The 26,647-nt window shown below is 46.7% G+C and overlaps 2 protein-coding genes across 2 annotated transcripts in view; one reads left to right on the forward strand and one right to left on the reverse strand.

Annotated features, from left to right (window-relative positions):
• The window catches only part of Ubxn8 (UBX domain protein 8), a 19,809-nt gene extending 7,259 nt beyond the window's left edge, over window positions 1–12,550 (reverse strand). Inside the window, exons 1-5 of the mRNA XM_021219633.2 lie at window positions 12,435–12,550; window positions 9,499–9,636; window positions 5,864–5,934; window positions 4,550–4,675; window positions 440–577 (exon numbers count right to left, since the gene is read on the reverse strand). Coding sequence (XP_021075292.1) covers window positions 440–577; window positions 4,550–4,675; window positions 5,864–5,934; window positions 9,499–9,636; window positions 12,435–12,522 — 561 coding nt within the window. The 5' untranslated portion in view covers window positions 12,523–12,550. The remainder of the gene's footprint in view (window positions 1–439; window positions 578–4,549; window positions 4,676–5,863; window positions 5,935–9,498; window positions 9,637–12,434) is intronic.
• A 10,415-nt stretch (window positions 12,551–22,965) lies between these two features.
• Window positions 22,966–26,647, forward strand: part of Gsr (glutathione-disulfide reductase) — a 41,767-nt gene continuing 38,085 nt past the window's right edge. Inside the window, exon 1 of the mRNA XM_021218853.1 lies at window positions 22,966–23,521. Coding sequence (XP_021074512.1) covers window positions 23,282–23,521 — 240 coding nt within the window. The 5' untranslated portion in view covers window positions 22,966–23,281. The remainder of the gene's footprint in view (window positions 23,522–26,647) is intronic.

The following is a 26,647-nucleotide window of genomic DNA, read 5'->3' on the forward strand; positions in this document are numbered from 1 at the left end:
GCTGTCCTGGAACTCACTCTGTAGACCAGGCTGGCCTCGAACTCAGAAATCCGCCTGCCTCTGCCTCCCGAGTGCTGGGATTAAAGGCGAGCACCACCACGCCCGGCTCTGGAATACTTCTGATCCCAAGTATTCAACCTGTAGAAGGCACTCAAGACACGACACAGCAGTGTGTTAGGGCACCCAGTAGGAATGCCTCCCTTCACGGATGCTGCCATTTTCATCTCTACACTACCAAGTTATTTCAATACCATTTGTCTCATAGCTTTCCTCTACCCTGACTCAGGTTTTTGACTTTTAAGAGGGACCAATGGTCCATAGAGCTAACCCCTGTACGAGGTTGTGGGAAGACACTGTGTTGAAAGCCTTAGTAGCCCCCTCAAAGGACACACTCCTGCCATCAGCGATCAAACTCAGCGAGTGGATGTGAACGACGAACCTCCTTCCTCAGGGGTGGCTGAGCAGGTGGTGAAATTTCAGTTGAAAACTTAGGCAAGTTCTGTCTTCTTGCTGCCTCTCCATTTATTGTTTCAAAAGATGCCTGACTTGAATTTTCAAACTCCGAATCTTCATCCCCCTGGTCAAAAACAACCAAAAAACTCTTGAGAGTCACGTTCTATTGATGAGGATCTATTTGTAATGGTTACTTTTTTTTTTTTTTTTTAGCTTTCATAGTCATTTTTAGATCAGAAAACTATAGTATCACTGGGCAAGAAAACATGACACTGACTGAGTTCTAGAATCTCCCTTTATCCAGGTTCTAAGGGCTTCCCCGACTAGGAAAGGCTGACAAGGCCCCACTCGGCTCACAGGAACTCACGTGGAGTCCAGACACTGGCCCTGAACATTCAGCAACTCCTGCCCTGCCTCACAAGCATCCCATCTGACTAAGTACCGAGGCTCCCCAAAGACAGAAACAAGGAAATGGCTGATGATATCCTATCCTCTCCACAAGGACAGCCATGCAGGGAGGTGATGCAGTTAACGGCTGTGCAAGCAGGAGCTGGCATGTGCAGGTCTTTCCTCCCGGTCACGCCCTCCAGGAGGCCCAAGGCTGTCTCGGACGGACCCAGGGCCCAAAACAGACCCAGGTGTTACAGAAACAGAACTATTGCTGACTGTAGTCCCCATGATGTGCAGGAAGGCCCAGGGTTACAACACCTTTACGTCACCCATGGGCTCCTGTGAGTGTCACCCATGGCACAGTGATGAGTACCTCTCACCTACACTGTAAATTCACTGACTCACCAAGCTAGACTCAGGTGGAACCTTCCTTAGTCTGTGAATAGTGCGCTACCTGGAGTGGGTGGGCGTTTGTCTAGTCTCCCCAGGAAGCCACACACATGCATGCAAAGGAATATCTCAGTATATGATCCCAAAATATCCACAGCTAAGTAGAGTCATAGGGTATGGTTCTGGTGAACATGCAGGCTTCCCAGTTCATGGGAACCAGCCTCTCAAAGGCAGCTGCTCCAGGACTGTCCTTTTATCTCATCTGCTGCCTCAGAGTGAGCTCTGAGAGCAATTCCTAAAAAGGTTCTGATCTAGGCAATAAGTCCTAACCGATCCAGAATACGATGACTTGGGGGAGTGGTGAAAGATGGGCTCGGGTTGCCGTGAGGGAAACAGGCCTGCCATGCCCTCCAGACACCGGGGACTATCTTCTGTGAAACTGAAATTCCTTAAGTTGTTCTCTAAAGCCTTTTGATCACAAAGACACAAAAAGCACCAATATCCTACCAAACTTCCTACTCAGCAAAAGAATTTTTTTTTTAAAGTTTTTTTTTTATTTATTATACGTAAGTACACTGTAGTTGTCTTCAGACACTCCAGGAGAGGGTGTCAGATCTTGTTACAGATGGTTGTGAGCCACCATGTGGTTGCTGGGATTTGAACTCTGGACCTTTGGAAGAGCAGTCGGGTGTTCTTACCCATTGTGCTATCTCACCAGCCCTCAGCAAAAGAATTTAATGCCGAATTTTCTTTTATTTTAATTTGTATTCCCTCATACCCCACCCCCCAGCTTCCTTCTCCCCCAGGCCCACCCCACATCTCTCCCCAGAAAAGAGCAGGTCTCCCAAGGACATCAAACACTAATGCAGAGTCATTAAGACAGGCTCGGGAACTCCTCCGGGCTCAGCTCCTAACGTTGCAGAGCCTCTTGCACAGAACTGCAGTATTCACCACTTGACTGGGGTTTGGTCACCCTTTATCAGGGGTTTGGTCACCCTTTATCAGGAGAAATGTGTGAGAGGAGCACACGAGGAATGGGAATGGAGCCGCTAAAGCCAAGCGGTTCACTAGTCAAGCCCCGCTACCTCAAGGTACGCTGCTTGGAGTTGACGGACAGACATATCTAATTCAGCTCTAACACCAGGATTCTCACAAAAGCCTCAGAATGATCGCCAACAGTCTGCCCTGCTCCTGGATGGCTGTTGTCACCACTAGCCTTTTCTAACAGCAGTCCTAACAACCAAGTCACTCTGGGACCACCGCTGAAGCCATCGGGCTCAAAGCCACCTGTTGAACAAGGTAACGTGCCGCCCAGTGGTACCCAGACACCTGTGGTCTCAGCCACTCAAGATGCTTGGGGCCAAGAGGTGGAAACCGACCCCGGGAGTGTGGCAGGACCTCATCTCAAAAGCAAAAACAAATGAAAGTAAAATAAGCCTACTCATGTCTGCCAGCTGAGAAAATGTAGACGAGCTAACGCAGGGAATGGGAAGACAGCTCCGTAGGTAAGACTGCTTGCTCTGATACCAGAAAGGCCTAAGTTCAAATCCGCAGCACACACCTAAAAAGCTGGGCATGGAAGGGCAGATCCCAGGAAGTCACAGGCCAGCTAGCCTGGTTACAGCAGGGAGCTTCAGGTTCAGTGAGAGACGGTGTGTCAAGAATGAGGTCAAGGGCTGCAGAGGTGGCTCAGTTGTCAAGAGCACTGGCTGCTCCTTCAGAAGACCTGGTTTCTCACCCATGGCAGCTCACAACCGTCTGTAACTCCAGTTCCAGGGGAGCCAATTTCCTCTTCTGGCCACTCTGGGCACTGGCCACAAATGCAGTACATACAGGCATACAGGCAGGCAAAACACCCACACAAAGTAATAAAATGAAAATGACATAAATGAGGTGGAGCGTGACAGCAAACACATTTGATGTCCTGTGGCCTTGTCCTGGTCCACATGTCACCACATACACAGGAGACACTGCACAGAGCACTGCACTGTGTACAGCCCAGCTTTGGTACCAACGTTACTACCTGCCCTTGACTATTGTATGGTATGTTTGCTACTGTGAAACAAGTACGCACTGGCTCTGTAGACAGCATAAGTGCCCTGGCACCTTTACTAGATCCTTTTCTTTACAAGACAATGTAAGATGCTCAACCTATATCAAAAGGTGGCCTTCATACAAATCTGTCATGGTTGCTCTAACCTGTAAAGCCTGGGTATAAATACTTAAACTGTAACCCTCCACTTCCAATGAAAACACAGGACCAATGCCCATGATTTTAGAAACAGAACCAAGCGTGAGCCATCCAACGTAAGTTTAGGGCTGGAGAGCTGGCTCGGCGGTGAAGAACACCGCTGCTCTTACGGCCAACTCAGGTTTAGTTCCCAGCACACACATGAAGGCTAACAACCATGCGACTCCAGTTTCAGAGTCTCTGACACCTTCTTCTGAGTACACATGAATGCATGCAAGGAAAATAAATACTCATGCACACAAAATAAAAATAAATACATCTATTTCTTAATGTGAACTTAACACTCTGGGTATCTGAATATTTTACTTAAGCAAAGCTCAGAAGGTCCTCAGACAGTGTTACTCGGTAGTTTTCTCAAAGTGCACCTTATCTGTCACAGGTATAAACAGTCCCTTAACCACTTCACACACAAATGCACCGAATAATAAAACTGAGTCAAGTGTTGTGGTGTATGCCTGCAACCCCGGCACTTTTGGGGCAGAGGCAGGAGAATCACTGCAAGCGGGAGGCCAGCCATGGCAACAAAACAAGTTCAAAGCTGGCCTGAGTTCCACAGCAAGACCCAGACTCAAAACCCTACCAAGCACATGCATGCAAATAACTGCATATACAAGGAAACGTGAGCACAAATATGGGCCTTAGCAATATATGTAAAGGATACACGGGAGCTGGGGAGATGTCTCAGTGAGGAAGTACTTGCTGGTCATGAGGACCTGAGTTTAGAAGCCCCAGACCCATGTATTAAACAGGCGAGGTGACACTGGGGGGGGGGGGGAGAGAGGGGTACAGGAGTGGGGGTGGGGATGGGGGTAGATCAGGACCCAGACCCGTCCAGCCAGTCTAGGTAAAACTGAGCTCAAGGTTCAGTGAGAGAGTAGCTCTCCAAAGTAGAATACAGGAAGATGCCGGACACTACCTCCAGCAGTGCCTATATGGACAGGTACACCCGTACACACCGGGCATAAAACAAGAGCACTCTCTCGCGCACACACGCACAGGGACACACACACACCCCAACAGGAAACAAACAATCGGATCCAAAATACAAAAGCAGAGTTCTCTAACCTTGAGGAGGCGGTGGCCGGTGGTCAGCTTCCAGCTCTCCCCCGTCATCTGATAAAGCCGCTCCTCCAGTTTCTTCAACTTCATTTCCTGCTGAGGCTTTAAAACATTCTGTATATATCTGCTGGCCTGGTCGAGCAAGAACGTGACTATACATTAGTGTTTCTACACTACACGTTGTCAACGCTATATATAAATCAAGAACAAGGTTCGAAACCTAAGGTGGTTTAAATATAACGCCCCTCCATACACTCATCTATTTGAATGCTTAGTCATGAGGCACTGGCAGGATTAGGAAATGCAATCCTTCAACAAGGAGGCCTTATTACCTGTGGTGGGGGAGGGGGAGCTTTGAGTTTTTCAGAAGCTCAAGCCAGGCCCAGTGTCTCTCTCCCTGCTGCATGCCGATCACTCTCAGCTACCTCCCCAGTCTGCCTGCATGCTGCCATGTGTCCCTCCATGATGACAATGGACTAAACCTCTGAAACTGTAAGCCGGCCCCAATCAAATGCTTTCCTTTATAAGACTTGCTGTGGTCAAGGTGTCTCTCCACAGCCATAGTGACCCTAAGATAGGCTTGTGGGAGGTGGTGTGTCACTGGGGGTGGGCTTTGTGGTTTCAAACGTTCATGCCAGCTCCAGCATCTTCCACTCTGCCTGCTACCTGAGGACCAGGCAATAAAGTACCATACTTGCTCCCAGCCACGATGACCATGGCCTAAGCAGGCCCCTAATTTAATTCTCTTAGAAGAGTTGTCTTGGTTGTGGTGTCTCTTTGCAGCAACAGAACAGTGACTAACACTCAGAAATATATATATATATAGCACATGTCAGACAAGGGTGTTCTGGGAACCGAGGCATACACCGTCCATCTCAGCACTCGGGCCGCTGAACTGAGACCGGAAGATCCTGAGACGGAGGCCAACATTGGCTACAACCGTGGCCAGGGCAAGTCCAACTGTCCAAATGGGTAAAGACACCTCTCGCCACGCCTAACCTACCTGAGTTCAAACCCTGGGGCAGGGAGAGAAGCAACTCTTCCCACACATGTCACACAGACACATGAAGGAAGAAGGAATAAAATGTAATAAATATGGATTTTTTTTATTGTAATTTTAAAGGGTCTGCATTGAGTTTGGTAATCCCAGCCCTTAAGAAGTGGAAGAAAGGTTATCCTCAATGACATTGTTAAAAATCAAGGTCATCTTATAATACAAGAGACCTTGTCTCAACAAAAGAGGGGAGGTACAATTTTATGCCTTGTGCATTAGACATCAGTGATTGTTCACACGCAGAGCGCCCTCACCCTGAGCCTTACCTTCTCACCCTGGGCTTCCTGTTGTCTTTCCCTGACGAGTCTCTGCCTTTTCTCATTCTCCTTTTCTCCTTCTGAATCCAAAACAAAGAAGCACCTTTCAATTCTGAAGTTTCAAAGAAGCAAATGCATTTTCTTTTCTTTTTTATTTTATTTTTATTTTTTTATTTATTTTATTTTATTTTATTTTTGTTTTTTCGAGACAGGGTTTCTCTGTGTAGCCCTGGCTGTCCTGGAACTCACTTTGTAGACCAGGCTGGCCTCGAACTCAGAAAATCCTCCTGTCTCTGCCTCCCAAGTGCTGGCCACAAATGCATTTTCTCTGAGACTTAAGTCTTTACATATGAACACTACATACTTTTCAAATATTCAAAACATGTGTATATGAAATCCATAATAAAAGCTGTTCTGAAACAATTCACTAACCTTGTATATTATTATAATATTATTGTATATAACAAACTTTTTTTTTTTTTTGGAGACAGGGTCTCCCTATGTAGCCCTGTCTGTTTGCCAAATGCTATGATTAGAGCATGTGCCACATTCCTAGCCTAAACACAGCTTTAAGGTTACATGTTGGGTAGCATCAGTAACAGTGAGGCTTATGCCAAGAACTGCGAGGCAAGTGGACCGTGCCACCAGACAGAAGAACCGGTCAGGTTGAGTGTGCCCAAACCCCATAAATCTCAGAATAGAGAACAGAAGGAATGAGGCCACTCCCTGTGTGCTTCAACCTCCCTCTACCTGCTCCAGAACAAACCATGCGACACCCCACTGAGAGGACAGTCAGTCTGGTAGCATAAAACCCTGCTAATACAATCCATGCTAATGAGGTATCTGCATAGCCACACTCACACACATCCCCCCCCCCCCCCCCCCCCCCCCCCCCCCCCCCCCCCCCCCCCCCCCCAATACATGCGATGCTTCAACCAATGAGCTTCCCTTCCTGGCCATTCCTTCCTGCAAAAGGTGTTTAATCCCAATCCCTGGTTCACCCTGAGTAAAGTGGACGCACATTCTCATTCACCATCAAATAAAGCAGTTTGAACAAGCACAGACCATCTCTCCATCAAGGATGGGAGTGGGAGGGGCTCGTTGTCATAAAGAGCTGCGCCTAATCTCCAGGAGGAGGCCTTCTCTCTCCCAGTCTGTCATTAGGAACCAAACCGGTTCAGCCCCCCTTCCAGGGCTCTGCCTTCCCCTTCCTGCCTGGCACGTGGATACTCTGAGGGGAAGCGCCAACTGGGACCCCCGTTCCCAACCCCCAGAGCTACCTGAGCTGCGCCTGGATACACAGGAGACTGGGAACCCCGGCAACCATTCCAGACTGAGGACCTCCATTATAGACTGCGTTTTGCCTCCCCTCAATGGCTTGCTGGATACGCTCCAGGCACCCCAGCGGAGGCAGGCAGGACGGAGCAACCCGTAGACCAGCCACAGGACTCACACCCAAATAATGCAATGGAACAATTTACAGGGGCAGGGACCATCAAGGACGCATTTCCATATTTATAAACAGCAAACCACAGGGGCTTCCGATGCAGGTCCGCAGCAAACCTCGCCTTGATAGCAACATAGCATTAGTTTTTATTAGATTTTTTTTTTTTTTTTTTGAGTGGTAAGGACTGAAAGCAGGGTACCCCGTGCTCTTCATACTTCTCCAACCGAGGTTCACAGAAAGCACTGAAAAGACAACCATACAAAATCCCTAATGGAAAATCACAACGTAAAACCTTCAATCTCCAAATTGAGTCATTTGAAGTATGAGAGATCAAAGCAGAAAAAAGTCCAAAATCTATGACTGGGAAGCCCCAAAGCACCCCACACTGCCATATATTATTGGGTTGAATAATCTTTTGCAATTATGTTTTTTACAGGGCTGATGTGAAAGAGCTATAAGAGCTTTGCACCATTCGTTGTACTTACTTATATTTTAAAAGCAATAAATCACAGGGTGAAGGGGGTAGCTTGGTCAGTATAACGCTTGCCTAACCCACAGGCCTTGGCTCAGATCCTCAGCATCACGAACTGCCAGCTGTGTTGGTGCAGATCTGGAATCTCAGCGGGCAGGAGGTGGGGGCAGGAGGATCAGAAGTTCAAAGTCATCCTCAACTGTACAGTAATAACAAGCCTCCCTGGGTTACTGGAGAGCCTATCTTAAAAAAACAAAAGCAAGGGCTGGGGAGATGGTTAAGAGAACTGGCTGCTCTTCCAAAGGACCTGGGTTCAATCCCCAGCACCCTCATGGCAGCTCACAACTGTCCTGGGAGTCCAGTTCTGGGGATCTGACACCCTCACACGGACACAGGCAGGAAAAACACCAATGCACATATAATAATAATAATAATAATAATAATAATAATAATAATAAAATTATTTTTAAAAACCACAAATTCATTACTGGGAAGCTTTTTGATAATAACATTTAAGAATAGTTGCTAGTTTTAAAAATAATCTGTTAAAAGGCCAAGTATAGGGCTGGAGAGATGGCTCAGCGGTTAAGAGCACCGACTGCTCTTCCAAAGGTCCTGAGTTCAAATCCCAGCAACCACATGGTGGCTCACAACCATCTGTAACAAAAAAATCGGATGCCCTCTCCTGGAGTGTCTGAAGACAGCTACAGTATACACACATATAATAAAATAAATAAATAAATAAATCTTAAAAAAAAAAAAAAAAAAAGAGGTCCTGAGTTCAATTCCCAGCAACCACATGGTGGCTCAAACCATCTGTAATGGGATCTGATGCACTCTTCTGGTGTGTCTGAAGACAGCTACAGTGGACTTGTAAGACCCCAACTCAATTTGTTTCTTAGACACCTAAAAAGAGTTCTTTGTTCTTTGCCTTCAGCCTGAGTTACTAATTACCTCTGGAACTGGCTCATCTTAAACTCAGACTGGTGCAGGAAGCCTTATGTCCTTCTACCCGACAGCTAGAAAAGTGATAACTGCTGGATGGCCTGCCAGGCGCCTGCTTTCTGGTATTAAAAGCCAGGAATGTTTACCAAAAGATAGCTTATGACCCCTACACCATAAGTGAACCATACAGCTCCTCCGGAGAAAAGCTGTAAACTCAACTTTCTTTGTGAACGTGTCCCCCCCCCCCTTATGGTCTTTCCTTTAAAAGCCCTCGGTTGAAACAGCTCAGGGTCGATCTCCTATGAACTCATCCTCAACATGTTGATTTTTCCTGATTAAACCTCATGTATATTGCATAAAGAATGGTTTCTCTCAGCCGGGCGGTGGTGGCGCACGCCTTTAATCCCAGCACTTGGGAGACAGAGACAGGTGGATTTCTGAGTTCGAGGCCAGCCTGGTCTACAAAGTGAGTTCCAGGACAGCCAGGACTATACAGAGAAACCCTATCTTGAAAAACCAAAAAAAAAAAAAAAAGAATGATTTCTCTTGAGTTATTGGGGCGTCGTCGTTTCATCCTGGGACTGGAGCAAGGATATCCCCTGAAACGGGGGTCTTTCATACTCACATACATAAAATAAATAAGTCTTAGAAAAAAAAGGCCGTGGTGGCGCACACCTTTAATCCCATCGTTTGGGAGGCAGAGGTAGGCGGATTTCTGAGTTCGAGGCCAGCCTGGCCCTGTCTCGAAAACACCAAAAAAAAAAAAAAAAAAAATCTTACCTTTCAGATGACCTTGGGAAGGATGACCTTGGGAAGGTTTCCGTGAGTTAAACCAGGAAGTGGTCACGGAAATGACTAACGTAAGCAGGGCCAGCAGTAGGAATATCCGGCCACTCAGCAAAACGAGGTCTTTAATTCCTTAAAAATAAAAACAATTAATTAAACATATTTCTTTAAAAGAAAGTTTCTCCTTCCTAAATACTAAAGATAAATGAGGGATTGTTTGCACTAGAAAGCAGAGTTAGGTAGTAAATGATACAAGCCTCCTGATTGGCTTCCTCAGTCTTTCAGGGCCCTGAAGTTCAACATGGTGGTCACTGCCACAACAAACTATCAGGGAATCATTCCAGAAGAAACATCCTGGTTTAGGAACACAGAGCGTTCAGCTGCACAAGGAAATATTGCGAGCTTGAAGAATGCATAAAACTTGTTTTCCTTCAAAATAAGATTAAGAGTAGTATATTGTGAAATTCCAGTTTTGTTTTAAATAGTCATTCTCATCAGAATAACATTAAAGCTGGGCGTGGTGGTGCACACCTTTAATCCCAGCACTCAGGAGGCAGAGGCAGGCGGATTTCTGAGCTCGAGGCCAGCCTGGTCTACAGCATGAATTCCAGGACGGCCAGGACTGCACAGAGAAACCCTGTCTGGAAAAAAAAATTAAAATATAGAATAACATTAAAATCTTTTAAAGTATTTGATATTTGGGGCACTCGGGGTGGGACCCGGTACATTCTTCATTGGACAAGAGAAGGCCAGAGGACAATCACCAAGACTCAACTTCTCTCCACCACCGCCCCCTCTTCTCTCCCTCCCCTCCCCCCCTCGTGGGTTACAGTGGCTCGGCATGGCAGTAAGCACCATTGCTAGTGGAACCATCCTGCCAGCCCCAAATGTCATTGGCTTGTTTATTATGAGATAGCGGGGCTCGGCCACCAGCCTCCTGAGAGGATGTCTTTCTACTGAGCTATAACTTCCGCCTAGCCCTTCAGTCACCAAATCCTTCCTCCATTGAATTGTGCCCTGGTGCATTTCTCTGGTTTCCAGCTCTCATTCAGTCATTTAAATATAAAATTACTACTTATTACTATCTATCAGTACTTCTGACACTGTTTTGGGAGCTCAGGTGAAGAGTCAAAATCAAAAATGTTAAGATCATTAGCCAGGTGAGGTGGGGCACATCTTTGATCCCAGGACGAGGGAGGCAGAGACAGGCTGACGGATTTCTGTGAGTTCGAGGCCATCCTAGTCTACAAAGAGAATCCCAAGACAGCCATGGCTACACAGAGAAACCCTGTCTTAAAACACCATACCTGAGTGGCGACCTTCTTGATGACGAGTGACTCAAATATGATTGAAAAGTAGATGGTTCTCCAGGAGCAGGGCAAAGTCAAGGGAGAGAGTGAGTCTTACACTCATGACTGCGTGTGACCTTACTGTTGTTGCAGTAAAAGTTATGTTGGACCAGCAACTCTGGATAAAAGAATTTGCCAGCCTGACAATCTGAGTTAGTTTTTTGTTGTTGTTTTTGTTTTTAAAGAGAAAGAAAGAACGAACTGGCGAGATGGCTCAGCGGGTAAGAGCACTGACTGCTCTTCAGAAGGTCCTGAGTTCAAATCCCAGCAACCACATGGTGGTTCACAACCACCCGTAATGAGATCTGATAAATAATAAAAAAAAGGTGATCAACTGATAACTTTCTAGCCAGGCGTGGTGGCGCATGCCTTTAATCCCAGCACTCGAGAGGCAGAGACGGGCAGATTTCAGAGTTCAAGGCCAGCCTTGTCTACAAAGTGAGTTCCAGGACAGACAGGGCTACACAGAGAAACCTTGTTTCAAAAAAAAAAAAAAAAAAAACAAACTTTTGCCTGGCGCATGCCTTTAATCCCAGCACTCAGGAGGCAGAGGCAGGCGGATTTCTGAGTTCGAGGCCAGCCTGGTCTCTACAGAGTGAGTTCCAGGACAGCCAGGGCTACACAGAGAAACCCTGTCTCGAAAAACCAAAAAAAAAAAAAAAAAAAAAAAAACTTTTTAGACTATGGAGTGGTTCAAATGTTCAAATGTTGCAGGTCCATAGCCTAACCATGATTATGAGCTATCCTTAATTAGCCCCTTAATAGCCGCTCATTGTTCACCTGACCTAACTATGCCTATCACATGGAACCTACCCAATATATTAACTTAGCCCACAACCTTCCACCAATTCAAAAGTTTGGAACTTTGTGTGCATCTGAGCCCTCTGGGAGAGGTTTTCCCACACGTTGCTGTAACTCATCTCCCTGATGGATGGACCTACATGTATTTGAGGTGTTTTATGGCATTTTGGGCTGTTACTATAAAAGTTTTATGAAACCGTGGAACCGAGAATTTGAACTAACCCAAATCCGTATTCTCAAAACAGAACACCATGGACATTTGGATTCGATTCCAAAATAAACGTTTCCCTGCTTTGGGGTAGATCGCTGCTTTTTAGGCTAACAGTGCCTACCAGTCCTGTGGCAGTAGTGGAGAGTGAGATTGCAAACAGGGTCTGACTTAGAATAAGGATCTCATAAATGGTATTTGGGGACTCCCTTTCATCCATCCCTTGATCATGACACAAAGGCTTCCACCTGAAACATGCCTCCTTGGTTTTAAGGCTCGGTCTCAATGCCCTGAAGGCCCTCGTGCTATCAGCTTATTTATTCTGGCTCTCATCACTCTTGGAGGCGGAACAGTGCCTATCTGTCCCCTTGCTTCTCACTCCGGCTCCTTCCCATGCTGACCCTGGCCAGGGGGGGTCACCAGAACTTTCTCCCGCGGAAATGGAGGCGGCTCCGGAAGAGGGGCGGGCGCGATGGATTCTGGGGATTGTAGTCAAAAGCGCGCGGAGGTCCGCGGGGCTCAGGTGACGACACCCCAGCTGGGAGCACCGAGAGGAGAAAGCCAACACTTACCGAGACTCGGGATCCCGCGCCGGAGCTCCAGACACAAGAGAGGGAGAGCAGAGAGCAAGAAAAGGCCAACGACGCCCCGAGAAGCCATGGCGCGGAGGGCTCGCCCGGCGCAGTGCCCGCCCCTTCCGGCCGTGCCTTCCGCAAGCTTGGCGGCGGAGGCCTCAGGCTAGGAGGAATGGCGGGAGGATGCTATGCCCTGGGGCTGGGGCGCGGGCCCGGATGCGATGAGTCCATAGTGGTTGCCCAGAAGGCGCGGGTCGTCTCTCCTTCGGCTGGGGCGGTCCCTGTCCTGTGCATCTGACGATGGTCGCGATGACAGTGACTTGTTCGACTGGGCAGGTCTAAAAGATGGTGCTCAGAAGACTGGAATGACTTAAAAGGGGCGGTTGATGCTGAGAGGCCCCGTGGCCTTGCGGCCCTTGGGGGTACCTGGGCGTTTGGGTCCTAGCTTACCAGTTACTAAGCACCTCCTGCGAGAAGCTTAAAAGTGGGACCTGTCCCTGCCCCACACCCGCGTGGAGATTCCCCTAGACCTGCCCCCCACTTTCCCTGTCAGTGCCTATATGTGTTACTGTTGTGACTTAACCTTGGCCTCACAATGACTTCGCTGCCACCCCATGACTCAGCTCTGGTAACTTAGAATTCAGGTATGGAGGGCATCCCCACTGACAAGATTCCCAACTTGGCAAGTCCTCAGCCGTCAATGCCCGCAGTCGCTCTTCAGTTTAGCTTAAGTTCCATTTATTACGTCCCACAACTTGCCTGGCTTCCAGTATGTGTAAGTTATTGAGTTTGTCCTAAACAAACTCAGCTCTGGGATACATGTCCTCTACAGAGACTATAGGGTGTCTGGTGCCATGAGAGGAGTGTGTGTCTGTAGTGCTTCAGAACCACGTTCTGCAGTGTGGAGAAGGATTTCCTGAGGAAATAGTGACTAAAGTGTGACAGTTAGGTACACCATTAACATCAGCTTTGGGGAGGCAGTGGCAGGTGGATCTCTGAGTTCCAGGCCAGCCTGGTCTACAAAGTGAGTTCCAGGACAGCCAGGGCTGCACAGAGAAACCCTGTCTCGAAAAAGCAAAAGAGAAAAAAGTCTACAGAGGAGAGTGCGAGACCTTGGAACAGTGAACCCTAAATGGATGACTTTAAAATCCTCCCCTCAGGGAACCCCAAAGGAGCGAAAGCAGAAAGAGTAAGAGCCAAAGGGATTCAGGGCATAAAGAAAACAAGGCCCCCCCCCCAAAAGCAGAAAAGGTCGATAAATATGTGAACTCAGAGAACTGAGGCAGCATTCACGGGGCCTGCATGGATCTCCACCAGATAAGATCCTAGAGCCCAGAGTCGATCGACACCTATCCCCATCCTTACTCCAGCCACTGTCTCCAATTGATAACCATTTGCAAATGAAAATTCACTCTCCAAGGAAGGCTCACTTGAGAAACTTGTAAGGGTAGACTGAATGCCCAGCAGGAGATGGCCAGCACAACCTTAGAGGTGCCTGGTCTTGAAGTGTCATGTCACAGTCTTTCCTTTTTGTTGTTGTTGTTTTCATTTTCTTACCTCTTTTTACCTTAAAGTTTCTTTGTGTGTATTTTATGGCTTCCAGTTTAGTGTTTTTTTGTTTTTTAAGATTTATTTATTTATTATATGTAAGTACACTGTAGCTGTCCTCAGACACTCCAGAAGAGGGCATCAGATCTTGTTAAGGATGGTTGTGAGCCACCATGTGGTTACTGGGATTTGAACTCCGGACCTTCAGAAGAGCAGTCGGGTGCTCTTACCCACTGAGCCATCTCACCAGCCCCAGTTTAGTGTTTTTATGGAATTCCCAAGTGTGCCAACGTGGGGCTTTGATTCTTACACTCTCTCTTGGGCTCTTCCCCTTCTGTTTGTTTTTGTCCTGTTCCGATGTATTAGTTCTATTTTAATTGTCCTTTAGAAGCCTGTTTCATGTGGACAGTCAGGAAAGGAGTGGATCCAGATGGGATGCGAGGTGGGGAGGACTAGGGGGAGGAGAAACTGTAATCAGGATATAATTAGTGGGGGGGGGGCAGGATTTTCTTTTATGTATATGGTGTTATGCCTGTAGAGGCCAGAAGATGGCAGCAGATCTCCTGGAACTTGTGAGCCACCAAGTGGGTGCTGGGAATCAAACCTAGGACCTCTGGAAGAGCGGTTAAGTGCCCTTAACCACTGAACCATCTCTCCACCCCCCACCCCACCCCCCAATGTACTTTCAATAAAAGGGACAAAAATTTTAAGAGTACAGTGGCAGATTGGACCTAGGGCCATTGGAGATTGCTTTATAAATAGGCTATGAATCTTATTACTGAGTATGGTAGTTTGTGGCTATAATCCCAGCACCCAGGAAACAGGCAAGAGGATTGTGACTGGTTCAGGCCCCAGCGTGATCCTGTTCAAAAATAAACAGCAACAAAAAAACTTTAGCCTCAGAAAGCTCAAACTAGGAGGGCACAGTCTCCAGTCAATAATGAGAAGGAGGCCATTTGAATTATACCAGGATAAACGGATTACACAGCTAGGTTGACTCATACAGATGCTCCTACTGGGGCCTGTGTTGATTCTACATGAAGGCAGAAACAGAATTCCCTCAGTTCTTGCCAGCTTCATTTTGTTCTGCATTCCTTCTGTTCGTTTCCTTCTTCCTGGGTTACCAGATTAGTCTAGTAATGACACCAGTGTGTCTGGTTTTAGATCATGAAATACAAATTCCAGGGATGGAGAGATGGCTCAGCGGTTAAGAGCACCAACTGCTCTGCCAGAGGTCCTGAGTTCAATTCTCAGCAACCACATGGTGGCTCACAACCATCTGTAATGAGATCGGATGCACTCTTCTAGCATGTGTCTGAAGACAGCGACAGTATATTCATACAAATAGAAAATTTAAAAAATCTCAAAAACTAAAAGATAAAAAAATTACAAATTCCAGGCGATCTTCAAAAAATAAAAAATAAATACAAATTCCAGCTTGGCAAGATAGCTTAATGGGTAACACCTGAGTTCATTCCAGAACCCACAGTGGAAGGAGAGAAGCAGCTCCCGAAAGTTGTTCTCTGACCTACACACTCGTGCACACACAAGAGTGTTAAGTTCCCAGCATAGACAACCAGCACTTCCTGCTTCCATTGACTGTAACCCCCCAGCACCATGCTCGCCACATCCTTACTCTGCAGAATAGAAGACCCTAATGATGGTTCCATTAAGTCAAGCTTCTCAGTGTAGGCAAGTGTAATATGCTCTGCCACGATCTCATCAGTACCTCCAGGAAGAAGTAAAAGGTGATTGTTAGAGGCGTCTGTAAGATGGAGTGGTTTAAGGTGACCTTTTCAAGACGGAGCCCTGGTTGCTAATAGTTCATGCTATGATAGTTTGAGACCAACAAGGTAAAGAAATGGAAATCAGATTTCCCACTCCCTTTTGGGGTTTTGGGGATTGGACCCAGGCCTGAACTCTCTCCCCAGTTCTGCTGGTTTTTTTGATAAGAACAGGGAGTTAGGGACTTGGCCAGGTGAGTTCCAGACTCTCACTGTTGGAGAAGGAAGTCCTTTTGTGTGAGCAACCAACCCTTGAGATAAATGGATTTTCAGGAAGTTCCGAAGTTCACAGTGAAGGTCTGTCCTGATTTACAGTCAGTCTTGCAGGTAAAAATTTCCTGGAACAACTACCAAATAAAGCTATTGTAATTAATGTAGAGATCTTTAATCTTAACAGTGATAAGTTATGGGTTACAGATATAATAAAATCTTATGAAACACCCTAATATATGTGGAGAGGTTCCTTTTATTTTTCTAGTGCTGGGAAATAAACCCAGGACCTCATGTGTGCTATTCAGGCTCTTCAACTTGATATGTTGGATTAAAGGCACATTTGTTTGTTCTTCAAGACAGGGTTTCTCTGGGTAGTCCTGACCATCCTGGAACTCACTCTGTAGACCAGGCTGACTTGACACTCAGAGATTCGCCTCCCTCCCTTGGAGGTCTGGGACTAAAGTTGTGTGCCACCACCACCAGGGAAAACATTTTAAATTTACATAAATTAGATATTAAGTCAGGACTGGTTGTACAGAGTTACAATTCCAGCTACTCCAGAGGTTGAGGCAGGAGATTTCCAAGTTCAAGACCTACATGGGCTACAGAGAAAATTCAAGACTAGACCCTGTCTCAAAAAAAAAACCAAAAAAAAAAAAAAAAAAAAAAACCCAAAAAAACCAAAAAACTAACCTTGGGAGTTAGAAGGAGGAGGAAGAGCAGGAGTTCAGAATCATCCTCACGTACATAGTGAATTCTAGGTCTCACGCGCATATGCATATTCGTGCATACACAACACACACACACACACACACACACACACACACAATCCTCTCTCATGGAAGTCAGAAGACAATGTGTAGGAGTTGGCTTTCTTTTTCCACCACCTGGGGCCCAGGAATTAAACTCAGGTTGTGAAGAGTTGAGAGCAGTCCGCTCTATCCACTCAACCATCTCACCAGCCCAGCTTTTACATTTTTTAATAATTTAAGGTGCAATACAGTGGTGGAGTACTTGCTCAGAGTGTATTAAGCCCTAAGTTCAATCCCTAGTACTGGAAAATAAAAAACAAAAAAAAAAACCCTGAATATAGTGATGTATGCTCATAATTCCAGCTTTTACAAGACTAAGACAGGAGGAGGATTGCCATAGGTTCAAAGCCACCTGGGTTACATAGACTGTTTCAAGGCAGCCTGAGTTATAATCAGTCTCCACATCAAAATACATACATAGGCCAGACATAGCAGCACATAACTTTAACCCCAGCACTGGGAAGGCGGAACAGACAGATCTCTGAATATGAGGCTGGCCTGAACCGCATAGCAAATTCCCAGGCTGCCATATAGTGAGACCTTGTCTCAGAAAAAGAAAAGAAAAAGCCAGAAAAATTCAGTCAAGTTGAAAGGGTAAGAAGAGGATGGCAAAGAGTGGGTAAATTCCACTCACTACGATGATGATCATGCAAAATCTTCAAAATACCAAGGAACTGCAAGCAAGGATAGGTTAAGGGGGGAGCTAGAAGGGAGAACCAGCTGAAAGTTCATTTCCGATGCAGGAAACCCCACAAACCTCCCACTCTGAAAGTCTGCTCCTCTTGGCCCACAGAAAAGAGCTGAGATTTCTTGTCTGGAAAAGCAGCAACAGAGCTCTCTCAACTGGAAGGGACGGCCCAGCCTTACAGCTCAGCCAGTAAAGACTCCCTTGTTGCCAAGCCTGGTGACCTGCGTTTGACCTCCAGACCACAAGGAGGAAGGCGGAAACCAACTCCCAAATATGTTCTACTCCCACACACTCACACATGGGTGTGCATGCGCACGTTGAAAATCAAAGTAAATCAAGAACTGAAGGCTACAAGGGCAGTTAAGAGCTTGATGGGTGTGGCTGTTTTTGCTGTCTCATAGTTTCTAGTACTTCTCCTTCGGTTCTTCCCACAAAGATCAGCAGCAATCAGGTTCTAATCAAACACTGTCCTGCTCTTACAGAGTTTAGTTGCCACTGTGTTTTCAAGGAGCCAAAGAATCTCTAGTTCCATTTTTTTTTTTCAAGGCGGGTTTCTCTGTGTAGCCCTGGCTGTATCAGAACTCTGTGTATTGACCATGCTGGCCTCAGTCTTAGAGATCCATCTGCCTCTTCCTCCCAAGTGCTGGGTTAAAGGCATACACCACACCTGGCTGAATCACTAGTTCTAAACGGGTAGGTAATGGATATTTGTTAAGTGAATGTATACACATCTATTATGAAGGCGCATCATTCCCAAGAGGACAAAGAAAAAGAATGGGAGAGAGCAAGAAATCAAACCTAAAGGCCCAGTCTTTTTTTTTTTTTACAATCAACATTAATGCCACTCATGAAAGCCAAGCCTAAGCCGGGCTGTGGTGGCGCACGCCTTTAGTCCCAGCACTCAGGAGGCAGAGGCAGGCGGATTTCTGAGTTTGAGGCCAGCCTGGTCTACAGAGTGAGTTCCAGGACAGCCAGGGCTACACAGAGATGACTTTGAACTTGTGATTGCATGTGTGTGCTACCATGTCTATCTGTGGCCTCCATTTTAACACTGGCGACATTGCATTTAATCACACTCAGTAGTTGTCACCACAGTCTCTAAGAGAAACCCGATAGGACTTTTTGTTATTGCTGTTGTCATTTTGTTTGTTTTAATTCTTAGAACTTTAATACATCTAAAAAGATGTGGGATTGGAAGGATGGCTGTGTTTAAAAGCACTGGCTGCTCCTCCAGAGGATGGAGGTTCAATTCCCAGCACCCAGGACAGCTCACAATCTCTAACTCCCAGGGGAGTTAGTCCTAGAGGATCTCTTCTAACCTCCGAAGGCATGGTACACATGTAATACACACACATTCATACAGGAAAATATCCAAATACATAGGATAAAAACAAAGGTTAGAAATAACTTTAAAAAGATTCATGGTCATTTTTTTCCTTCAAAGTTGTATTCTTCTTTCTCTACTATAATATGTTTTTAGTAACCCACTGTGATGGGTTGAGGGTTCATGTCCCTTCAGAGGTCCTCTGCAGAAACCTAACCCAATATGACAGTCGTTAGAGGTAGGCTTGTAGAGATAGTTAAACTAGGAGTGCTGTGCCCACATCAAAAGGGATTAGCACTGTTACAAAAGAGATGAACAACTTTGTTAGTCAGGGTTGCCCTAGAGGAGAAGCAGAACTGATGGGAGGGGGTGGATATTACTAAGGGGATTTAATTCTGTTTACACAGTACAGGCTGCCCAGTCCAATAATAGCAGGTAGACACACTCACCAGCTATGAGCAAAGGCACACAGGCAAGCAGTTGTGCATTTCCCCCAGAGCCCTTCAAATCTGAGCCCCACCAGAAGGTGCCACCCACTCAGAGGGAGAGTCTTTGTGCAGCCAATCCTTCCTGGAAACAAACTCATAGATTTGTCTCTTCATTGATACTAAATCCAGTCACGTTGACGACCAAGATAAACTATAACCCTAGTCCCCATCCCTACCCTCTCTGCTCTTCAACTTCACCATGTAAGAATGCAGCAACAAAACACCATCATAAGTATCTTAGTTACATTTTCGTGTGTGTGTGTGTGTGTATGTGTGTGAGTGTGTGTGTGTGTGTGTGTGTGAAAGCCCTGTCTGAATAAAGGTTTGAGTAATGTGTGCTGTTGACGTGGCACAGCCACGTCAAGTACCCTAGCTCAGACCCACGGGAAATGGCAATACCATTGGAGCTCAGGGGGAAATAACAAAGCCTTCCGTTCAGGTCCATGCGTGGATGTTGGCAGTGTGTGCAGAAAATGCCCACCATAGCTTCCCCACCCATACATGCATAGTCTCTGTTTTCCTCTATAAAGACTGCTTCTACTGAATTAGCTTTGACCTGTCTCCTTGGACTGACTGATTACCATAGACCCTGCCTCCTCGTTTACATTTATACAATAACTTGCCTCTGTGTTCAGCTGTCTGCAAGAACCCTGCCTCTCTCTTCAGCTCTGTATAATAAACACACTGTATTTCCAGGGTGCAGTGGCTTCTCCAGCAGAGAGAGAAGGCCTGTTCCCAGCTTTTCCGTGTGAGTGTGCTTGACTTCTCCCCATTCCCTCGCCTCCCCAGTCGGGTCCATCCCTGGAGCCACGGTGGATACAGTAAATTGGCTTAGAACCTGTCTCAAACTTATTCTGTATCTCAGCCATGTCTTAACTTTATGTTAAATCACAGGTGTCTGTGTGTGTGTGTGCGTGTGCGTGTGCGTGTGTGTGTGTGTGTGTGTGTGTGTGTGTGTGTATTGAGGTGTGCACTTTAAGTGTGGGTTAGAGGTTAAAGGTATCAGTCCTCCTGGAGCTCGAGTTACAGGCAAGCGTGAACTATGAGATGTGCCTGCTGGGAACTGAAGCAGGTCCTTGTAACCACCAAGTCATCTTCCAGCCTTCTGTGGTTTGTTTGTTTGTTTGTTTGTTTTTTTTTTTTTGGCTTTTTTCAAAACAGGGTTTCTCTCTATAGCCCTGGCTGTTCTGGAACTCACCTTGTAGACCAGGCTGGCCTCGAACTCAGAAATCTGCCTTCCAAGTGCTGGGATTAAAGGCATGTGCCACCAACGCCCGGCACTCTGTGTTTTTTTTGAGAGAGGGTCTCACTATGTAGTACTAGGTGAGCTGGAACTCATGACCTCAAACTTATAGAGATCTGCCTGCATTTGCCTCCCAAGTGCTGGAATTAAAGATCTGAGGCACTATACCAGGATTTTTTTATTGATTGATTTATTTTATTTTTATGTATCTGGGTGTTTTTCCTGCCAAAACAAATCTGTGAGCCACTTCTATACCAATGCTTGTGGAAGTCATAAGAGGGTGTGGGATCCCCTGAAAATTGAGTTACAGTTGTGATACTCCATGTGGCTGCTAAAAACTGACCACAGGTTCTCTGAAAGAATAATCAATGTTGTTAACCACCGAGCCAGCTCTCAGGCATCTAACCAGCATTTCTTGAGAGACAACAAAATTCATAGCTTTGTTCAATATTTCTATTCAGACCTTAAATAACGAGAATAGCTACGTGGTAGAAGGAGAAATCAAACTCCAAAAGGTGTCCTCTAACCTCCACACATATACTTGTACATGTGTGTGCACGTATGTGCACACACACACACACACTCACACTAGATAGATGTAATGTTAAAGATTTTTTTTAAAAAAAAATCTATAAATGACAGATAATGGAATTAACGGATGCAACTTTAGATATGCTAATAAGGGAAAATAGTTAACTCAATCAGAACAAAGTATCTATGAAAGTACTATAAGGGAGACACGTAGTTTAAAAATCTATGAAAAAACCAGAGTGCAGTAGTGCACGCCTTTAATGCCAGTGGCAGCAGGTGGCACAGCTCACATTCCAGAGGTTAGCCAGAGGTACACAGTGAGACAGGGTTTCTCTGTGTAGCCTTGACTGTCCTGGAATTCACTGTGTAGACCAGTCTGACCTCAAACTCAGATTCGCCTGCTCCGTCAGACCCCACCGCTCTCGCTCTCGCTCTCTCTCTCTCTCTCTCTCTCTCTCTCTCTCTCTCTCTCTCTCTCAGATATTATCTATCCAGGGTATCTCTATTATGGCTGTCCTGGAACTCCCTATGTAGACCAGGCTAACATGGAACTCAGAGCTCTGTTTGCAGAAACTGAGGGCATGAGCCGCCACTGCCAATTGTAAATACAGTTTCTCAACAATGCAGCCTCGCAAACTGCCTCCCAGGGTTTCTTTCTTAAAGACTTCAGACAGGCCATAGAGGGCACCAGAGCTCATTACAGATCATTGTGAGCCACCATGCATGTGGTTGCTAGGATTTGAACTCAGAACCTTCAGAAAAACAGTCAGTGCACTTAACCGCTGAGCCATCTCTCCAGCTGGAGAGTTTCTTATAGTACAATGTGCTTTATGCTAACTTCGCATTTAAGTTTTAGTTGTTCTCTATTCTCTTCAGTTTTTATCCTGAGCCTCAAGATTGGATGCTAACGCTGAAATCATGTGATAAGTCCATGTAACGCTGGTCGCCAGACAACGGGAACGTCAGCGGTTATGAGACTGACTGACACATGGAGCGGGGAATGGAACTCTGCTCCTCTGGAAGAGCAGCCAAGGCTCTTAATTGATCTCCAGCCCCTGAATTTTTTTTTAAAAAAGCAGGACAGTTGTGTAAGTTTAATTGAATAACTCGTTATTGCCTCACAACGGCACGTTTCTCATGACTTAGCAGTATTTAATCTTGATCTATGAAAAGACCAGGACAAGGTGGTGCCGGCAGAAAAGTTGCCGTTTCCCTTTTGTGATCAAGAAGGAATTGTGTGTGTGGGTGTGTGTGTGTGTGCATTCTTTAATTGTGTGTTTATCTGTATCTATCTATCTTTACACAACTCTACTTATCTGTGTAACTTTATCCCCATCAAACTTTAACCGGGTGATCTTAACAATCATTGATGGTTCCTCACAAAGCCGCCGTCACTGTGACCTTGCAAATGTTTTCAAGTTGTTATTCTGTCTACATTTATTACAGGGTACTACTCTACCAGAAGGAAAAAAATCTTCCTTCTTCCTTGATGATCTGGAACCCACGTTCCTTTTCTCTATCCCCCAGGTCATATTACTTTTTATTTATTATTTTTTTTATTTTTTGGTGTTTTTGAGACAGGGTTTCTCGGTGTAGCCCTGGCTGTCCTGGAACTCAGTAGACCAGGCTGGCCTGGAACTTAGAAATCCGCCTGCCTCTGCCTCCTGAGTGCTGGGATAAAAAGTGGGATTAAAGATATGGGCCACCACTGCCCAGCTACTTTTTAAACAGAAAACAAAACAAAACAAAAAAGCCTTAACAGACTGTATAGCATTCTGATTCGGGATCTCCTGCTTGGAGTGTGGGGCTTAGCGGCCCTGTGTTCCTCATTTCTTTGTGTGGGGCTCCCAGCCTTGTGCTTCTGTGAACTATACACTGTTAACGAGGATCTTGTCCAGTTTACTAGGCAGCTCCATCTCAGACCGTTCTTTAAGCTTCCTCTACGGATCACAAAACTCATTTCGGCCACTCAACTTATTATTCCAGACTTTTTTTTTTTCTTTTTCCTTTTACAAGGGCCCTGAAAGAGGAAAGTGGGTTAAGGCCGGCAGGAATCGGAGAAGCTGGGGGGTGGGGAAACAAAACCTGCACGTTCTCGCCCTCGGTCCACGCGCTGCGGGACGGGTGCCGGTGGGGGGCGGGGACAGGGGCCCTCGGGCGCGGTGCTTAGTCACGGCGACGCTGCACCCCGCTCCCCGCGCGCACTTCCGCGCATGGCGCTGTTGCCCCGGGCGCTGGGCGTGGGCGCGGTCCCGAGCCTGCGGCGGGCAGCGCGCGCGCTCACCTGCGCCATGGCGAGTCCCGGCGAGCCGCAGCCCCCGGCCCCGGCCGCCGCTTCCTTCGACTACCTGGTGATCGGCGGCGGCTCGGGCGGGCTGGCCAGCGCGCGGCGGGCGGCGGAGCTCGGTGCCAGGGCCGCGGTGGTGGAGAGTCACAAGCTGGGTGGCACTTGCGTGAGTACCGGGGCCCTCGGGCCGCGCCGGCTGCGCGCTTTCTCCCGGCCTCTGAGCGCGGCCCCCCGGGGTGCTTTCCCACTCCCAGGCCTGGGGTCCCAGGAGGTGGCGGGAAAGAGGGTAACGCCACCGAGCCCGCCACTCTGCACAGGTGCAATGCTGAAGCCAAAAAAACAAACAAACAAAAAACAAACCTTGAGCCAAGCTTAGCTGCCCAGGGTGCAACTCCATGCGGGGGAGTATGGCATCCGGCGCTGGAGCTGGGAAACACGAAACTGTCTCTGGGAAACTGCTAGTGGCGTGGGCGAGGGGAGCCGTGGAGGGTTCTGGCGTGGAGGAGTGAGTGTGTGTGCGTGGGTCGGGTCTGATCTTCTATTTCAAGGGCAAAGTGATAGGTAACAGTAGTTCTCAACTTTGGCTGCACATTGGAACCCCCTAGAGAGTTGAACTTGTGCTGTTTCCCCGCGCGTCCAAGGCTCCCGACCATACGTGGAGGAGGTGCGGCGGCGCGGGGTAGGTTAGCAAGTTTACAAACACGCAGTTGGTCCCAACTGCAGCCAAGGCTGAGAACTACAAGCTGCCTCCCAAGAGAAACCTTAAGGGGTTGAAAGTCTTGTACTCACATTAGTGTGGCTTTTCTTATCACAAGATCTAGGCAAGAGTTCTGGTTGGTGTGATTGAAAACGCTGAACCACAAAAGTCACCCTGGACTGGGGATAGGTTCCCTAAATGCCATTGGATGCGTTAAGATTATACTAAATTGGGAACTCCTTAGGGGCATGGGCGGGTTCCTATGCTTGAGTACTGCTTGTCACCTTAAAATACCTTGCTCAACAGCTATTTGTGAAATGAATGAAGTTAGAGATGAGTAGCTGTGAGCATGCTCAAACCACTGTTGAAAATGAGCGGTGTGTGGTGGCGCACGCCTTTAATCCCAGCACTTGGGAGGCAGAGGCAGGCGGATTTCTGAATTTGAGTTCGAGGCCAGCCTGGTCTACAGAGTGAGTTCCAGGACAGCTAGACGTTTGTTTTCCTCCCTCCTTTTACATCACTACTCTCATTGTTGCTTCTACTGCATTAATCAAGAAGGGGCTGGCCCGGGTTTGGTATCTGAGTTGGAGGCCAGCCTTCTCTATAAAGCATGTTTGAGGATAGCCAGGGCTACACAGAGAAATCCTGTCTCGGGGGTTAAAAAATAAGGTAAAGACAAACCTCTTCCGAGCAAGCAAAGGACAGTACAGAGTGACATTTTCTACCAGTGGTCCACCTGACCGAGCGTGCCCAGTGAGTTCCCAGTTCATCATTCTGCAGCCGCGGCCATTTCCACCTAAGCATCCGTGTGTGTCTTTGAGATGTCTTTTTCTGTTTCAGTGGCATAGCTTTGGGGACCTCCACAAAGCAGCTTTTGACTTTGAATTACAAAGCAGGGAAGGGGGCTGCAACCAGTCTGAGCGGAAATGTAACCCAAAGGTAGAAGTGGGGATAGATTTGCCCAATGATTGCAGTAATGTGGTCTGCCCAGAGTTGGAAGAGTGAACTTAACTGCAGGAAGTAATTTCCACGTGGAGGGAAATCGAAAGCTTTCTGAAGCGGATCCTTTTATTTGTTCATGTTTGGGGTTCTTAGAGGAATCTGACAGAAGTAAGGGAGTAGATAGAAGTATTTTCCTACAGAGGTTCCTTCAAGGAACTTGCAGTATAATGGGGAGACAAAATACAGTCAGCCAGAAAGTGGGGTTGGTCTGTCCATCTGTCTCCTTTTTTAAGTATTTATTTGTATGAATGCTTGCATGAATGTCTGCACCACATGCATGCCTGGTGCCTACAGAGACCAGAAGAGGGTGGCATGGGACACCCTGGAGCTGGAGTTAGAGACAGTTGTTAGCTGCCATGTGGGTGCCAGGAATCCAACCCAGGTCCCCAGAACAGTGGCTGGTGCTCTAACCACTAAGTCGTCTACGCAGCCCAGGACTGTCTTAATTCTTGCAGGAAATGAATGACTGCTTAGAGTAAAGTAGTAGTTCAGATTAATGTTGCTTCTCACTTCCGTTCCTGGGGACTAATTGTTGAGTTCAAGGCCAGCCTGAGCTATGATATGAGCTCGGTTCCTATACACAAAACAACTTCCTCTGGCAATGTTATTTCCACGTGGTAGGATTATATTTATTTTTATTCAGTTGCTCGCTGAGTCTTATTGGAAATCTATGCATCAGGTGCTTTTTTTTTTTTTTAAATAAAGATTTGTTTTAGAGGCTGGAAAGGTGGCACTCGGCTGCTCTTGAAGGTGACTGGGGTTCCGTTCCCAGTAACCACATGGTGTCTCATAACTGACTTTAGTTCCAGTTCTGGGTGATCCAATGCCTTCTTTTAAGGCACACTCAGGCATTGGGCACACTCATGGTACACATATATACTTGCAGGCAAAACACACATACATATGTGTATGTGTGTGTATGTGTAATAAAAGTAGATCTTTTTTATTGCATAGATATGTCTATCTATGTGTTGAAGGCTGGTGTGCGCATGTGAGTGTGAATGCCCACAGAGGCTAAGAGTCAGATGCCCCTGGAGCTAAGATTCCAGGCAGTTGTGAGCTATCCAACCTCCCTTCTGGTGTCTGGATTCTGGTCTTTAGCAAGAGCCGTACATGTCCAAAACTGTTGAGCCATCTCTCCAGCAAGCTCTCTTCCTCATGTGTTTATAGATGCTGGATGGTCACTGAAGCCAGCAAAAACAGATAAAAATCCCAGACTTTGGGAGGAGGCATTTTAGTTATCATTTTAGTTTCTAAAATTTCCATTACTGTGGGAGCTGGTGGTGGTGAGCTGTGTGTGCGCGAATGTTTTGAATCATTGCTAATAAAGCTGGAATTTACTACAAAAACAAGAGTAATAAATAGAAGTAGTTATATGCATTCCGGGCTGGCCTAGAACTCCATATATAGATTAGATGTGCCTGTTCCTGCCTCCCAAGAGCTGGTATTAACAGTATTTAGGCTGGCCTTAAAAGCACTGTGTAAAGCTGGGCGTGGTGACGCACACGCCTTTAATCCCAGCACTTGGGAGGCAGAGGCAGGCGGATTTCTGAGTTCAAGGCCAGCCTGGTCTACAGAGTGAGTTCCAGGACA

This window comes from Mus pahari, chromosome 19 (assembly GCF_900095145.1).
Source record: "Mus pahari chromosome 19, PAHARI_EIJ_v1.1, whole genome shotgun sequence".
Classification (NCBI taxonomy): Eukaryota; Metazoa; Chordata; class Mammalia; order Rodentia; family Muridae; genus Mus; species Mus pahari.